The sequence below is a fragment of the Netta rufina genome (genome assembly GCF_964035555.1).
Source record: "Netta rufina genome assembly, chromosome: 11".
Classification (NCBI taxonomy): Eukaryota; Metazoa; Chordata; class Aves; order Anseriformes; family Anatidae; genus Netta; species Netta rufina.
The window spans coordinates 6,912,837-6,917,268 of NC_140134.1; the positions used below are offsets into that span (position 1 = coordinate 6,912,837).

At 50.1% G+C, this 4,432-nt stretch overlaps 1 protein-coding gene across 1 annotated transcript; it reads left to right on the forward strand.

Moving 5' to 3' along the window:
- Positions 1–1,442: 1,442 nt before the first annotated feature.
- On the forward strand, positions 1,443–2,732 carry GCNT3 (glucosaminyl (N-acetyl) transferase 3, mucin type; the record flags this gene model as incomplete). The annotated part of the gene is made up of 1 exon (XM_084293057.1): positions 1,443–2,732. The coding sequence occupies one exon, from the start codon at positions 1,443–1,445 to the stop codon at positions 2,730–2,732; it is 1,290 nt and encodes a 429-aa protein (XP_084149183.1).
- Positions 2,733–4,432: the final 1,700 nt, after the last annotated feature.

Below are 4,432 nucleotides of genomic sequence, written 5' to 3' on the forward strand. Positions count from 1 at the left end.
AAAGCAATTTGAGCATAGGGTGTCTTGTTTACATTTCCCACACCTTTTCTCCCAGGGACATTAACTTTGGTACTTAGCACAAGAAAACAGACATATATGTATGGCAAATAGTCTACCACATCACATCTGTTTCTTTCATAATGCCCACTGGAATTTCTGATCTGCAGGCATCTAAAATTACTTCCCAAATCGGTTAAAGCTGTAATTCAACCAATAATCTAAGTGTTGAAATTGGAGATGTAACATCTGCTGTTTTATAAAAGCCATGTAGAATTACACTTACATTACTGGTTCTCAGTCCTGATGCATGTTCTGTGTTTGGTTTCTTGATACATCCAGACCTAAACAAATAAAGATTCAGCTTTACTTGTATTTTAGAAAACCTGCCTTTCTCCTTTCAGCTAGGAAAGTCAAATTCTATTATCTTATTTTTCAAAGTAGTCTTACACAAATGGTCCAATTCTTTTGCAGTTTCATTTTTTTTTTTTTTTTTTTTTTTAATGGAACTTTCTACTCATTTAAACTATTGAAACCAGTGCTGCTTTAGAAGCAAGGTACCAACACTTGGTTCAAACCCCAAAGTGGTTCAGGATGACCGCAATACCTAGGGGACATTTTGTTCACCACAGCACAATGTGTGTTTTAATAGTTATCTCCTATTCTGTATTAAATGATAAATTGTTCATACTTAGCCAAGAGGTACATGGAAGTACACACAAAGATACACCAATATTCTCTTACTCCCTCATTAAAGTGGACACTTTGAGGACAATTTTTCATAAACCATGACCACTTTCTTCACCCTCTGCTCCCACTGTGGAAGCAGAACTTCCACTTTGCCAAGCTACGCAACTTCTTTTGCAGCAATCCTTCGCTAAAGCCATGAATGCTCCAGATCAGCAGAAAGCATGCTGCAGCTGGGCTTCCAGACTACAGTGCTGTTGCTCTCATTCCCCTGACCTGTAAGTTTGCATGATGTAAATTCTGGAAAAGCAGTATAGATCCAAACTCATCTACTAATGTCTTTTTTTTTTTTTTTTTTTTTAAAGTGTGTTGCACAGAATTGCATTCTAGGGGGATTTTCCTTGCTTTGTACACTGGACAGGGGTAAGATAAAATATTTCCTTTTTATATACAGACATAAAAGATAGACAAGAACCTCCTGTACTGATAAAAACCAAACAGCTACGCAACAAGGAGGGAGGTGACTTCCTTTTATTCACCTGTGGTTACACTGAGAACACCCAGCCACTACTTCACCCTTCCCAGGAACCCTGCACCCAGGCTGTCAGGTTACTCTGTACAGACGACGCTGACTGAACAACTGCACCTTCCAGCAAGTCCAGGAGGTGAGCCCGGGCGAGGCAAGGTGAGGCACAGGCTGGTGGCTGTGGCCGTGCAGCACATTGCCCCTGAGCCGCACGTGTTGGAGCGGCGGGGGCATGCAGCTGTGCAGGGGGAAGCTCCCAGCAGCACGGCGACGCGGCGCGCTGCTGCTTGGCTCCCTGCTGCTGGTCATTGCCCTGGCACTGCGCGGTGTCACCCGGCCCTGCCGTGATGCCCACCCCCGCTGCCGTGACCACCTCCGCCAGGCTCTGGAGCTGCCCTCCAGACGAAGGATCAACTGCTCGGGGGTTGTCAGCGGGGACCAGCAGGCTATCCAGCAGGCACTCCTCAGCAACCTGGAGAATAGAAACAAAAGGGTACCCCTCACACCCGAAGTGTACCTGAACATGACGAAGGACTGCAGCAGCTTCAAGGAGACCCGGCGCTTCCTAGAGTTCCCGCTGAGTGAGGAGGAGGCCGCGTTCCCCATTGCCTACTCCATAGTTATCCACAACAAAATTGAGATGTTCGAGCGGCTCCTGCGGTCCATCTATGTGCCACAGAACGTCTACTGCGTCCATGTAGACAGCAAGTCCCCAGCCACCTTCCAGGAGGCCGTGAGGGCCATCGCCGCCTGCTTCCCCAACGTCTTTGTGGCCAGCCGCCTGGAGAGGGTGGTCTACGCCTCCTGGTCACGCCTGCAGGCTGACCTCAACTGCATGCAGGACCTGCTGCGGAGCCCTGTGCCGTGGCGCTATGTCCTCAACACCTGCGGCACCGACTTCCCCATCAAAACCAACGCGGAGATGGTCCGCGCCCTCCAGCTGCTGCAGGGGCAGAACAGCATGGAGTCCGAGAAGCCATCGTCCTACAAGCAGCTGCGCTGGAAGTACCACCACGAAGTGGGGGAGGCCATCTCGCAGACGGCCACCGAGAAGCAGCCGTCGCCGCTCAGCTCGCCCATGTTCACGGGCAGCGCGTACGTGGCGGTGACGCGGGCCTTCGTGCAGCACATCTTCGAGGACCCCACGGTGCTGCGGTTCCTCGAGTGGGCCAAGGACACCTACAGCCCCGACGAGCACGTCTGGGCCACCCTCACCCGCGTGCCCGGCGTGCCGGGCGCCCTGCCCAACAACGACAAGTTCGAGCTCTCGGACATGAACGCCCTGCCCCGCCTGGTCAAGTGGCAGTACCTGGAGGGCGACACCAGCAAGGGAGCGCCCTACCCGCCCTGCACCGGCCGCTACCAGCGCGCCGTCTGCATCTACGGGGCCGGGGACGTGCCCTGGATGCTCCGGCAGCACCACCTCTTGGCCAACAAATTCGACCCCCAGGTGGACGATGCCGCCATCCAGTGCCTCGAGGAGCACCTGCGACACAGGGCACTGCGCGCCGCGGGGCTCTGAGGGGAGCCCGGCCATGGCCCGCCCCGGCGGCGCCTGAGGGGCGGCTGGGGAGGAGCCGCGGGAGAGACACCCTGAGGAGAACCGGCGGAGCCCCGGGGTAAGTGGGGACCGGGTGGACACCGGGCTCCGGGGCGGAATGGGGGGTGCTGGGCTGGGAGGGCGCAGCCCCCCCCCCCGCTTTTCCCCCTCCTCTGCCCGCGGGCGTCTCCTCGGGCAGGGCGCGCATCCCCGGCGGCTGCCCCCCGGCCGCCCCAGAGAAGCGGGGCCGGTGTTTTTCCCGTTCCCCATCCACTGACTGTTGGCAGAAGTGACGCCAGAGCACCTTTTTGTTTTAGAAAGGCACGGCCAGGTCACAGGCCAGGGTGACCCCGCGCCCCGGCACGAGCACAGGTGAAGCCATGCAATGGATTTTGTAAAGCTCCTAGCACCTGCCGCACCGCTCGGCTCAGCGTCAATTTGCTTTTGTTTCAGGCACTCTAGGGTTGTTTAACTGCTGTCAGTAGCTGCTGGCCATAAAAAAAAAGGTTTGTCAATAAAATCAAACATACTGAAATAGGTGGCTTCCTAGTATTCTGTGTGCTGTATTCACCTGAGGAGGACTAACTGCTCCCAGGCAGAGCCATTAAACTATTAAACTATTTCATCGATCTGCACCCTGCTTCTCCATCTGTAATACACGTGGAGGGACGCTCAAGTAGTTAACTGTGTGCTAACCTACATTTTCTAACATCTTCCTCTCTATCTGTCCTCCCAGAGAAGAGAATATTATAAGGAGTGCTCTCAGTAATGTAATTGCCACATCCAATAGTGTGTTGGGCCTTTTAGATGAACAAAACATCTGACTTACTCTTTTTTTCCTAAACCTTCTTTAAGTTATAAGGTCTGTGAACTGTATTTCACCTGTGTGTACTTTACCCACCTCACATTAAAGCCGGCTACTTCCTGTGGATCCAACAGTGCTCTGCTACCTAAGGTGGTGAGGATTTAATAGAGTTTTGTTTATGCAATCAACAATTTTCCCTAGTAATTTTCTTATCAGTAAGCACTCTTACCTTTTAAATTCAAAGTCTCCCATGGAGAACAACCATTAACCAAAGAACATCTGAAGCAGTTCCACAGCTTGCTACAATAATGACTGAAACTACACAGTTATTTAAAACATTGATTTAAATAGGATGAGGAGATTAGATAACTGACCTGAAAAGGTGTGCCACTGCAGTTTGGTTGGACATTTTAAAATAAATTCCCTTGTAAATGCTGATTTTTAAAACAACACTGATTTCACAGCAATTGTTAAAGGTAAAACAACAAAAACAACTATCAGCTAGACAAGCTGCCAGTTAAACAAATACCTAACCTATCATTGGGAATTTATTTACCCCAAAAGACTGAATGAAGCAATAGTATTACTGGTCCCACTAGGAAGCTTTTTTTCCCAGGTACTGTAAATAGAAATCAGCTGCAATAGCGATTTAAGCTTTATGCTAATCTGTTAATAGCATGCAAAACTTAAAATGGTTTCAACAGCCAATTCAGCATTGAATAACAAATATTCACTTCTGCAGTACATTCATTTAGAACAGAACTTCTATGCTAACTCAGGGCACGAAGTGAAGTTTCCCAACATGGCTGCTACTAAGCCATAGCTGCCGATTTTGATTTTGACAGTTGGAGCTCTTTCTTTTACTGTAGATTAATAT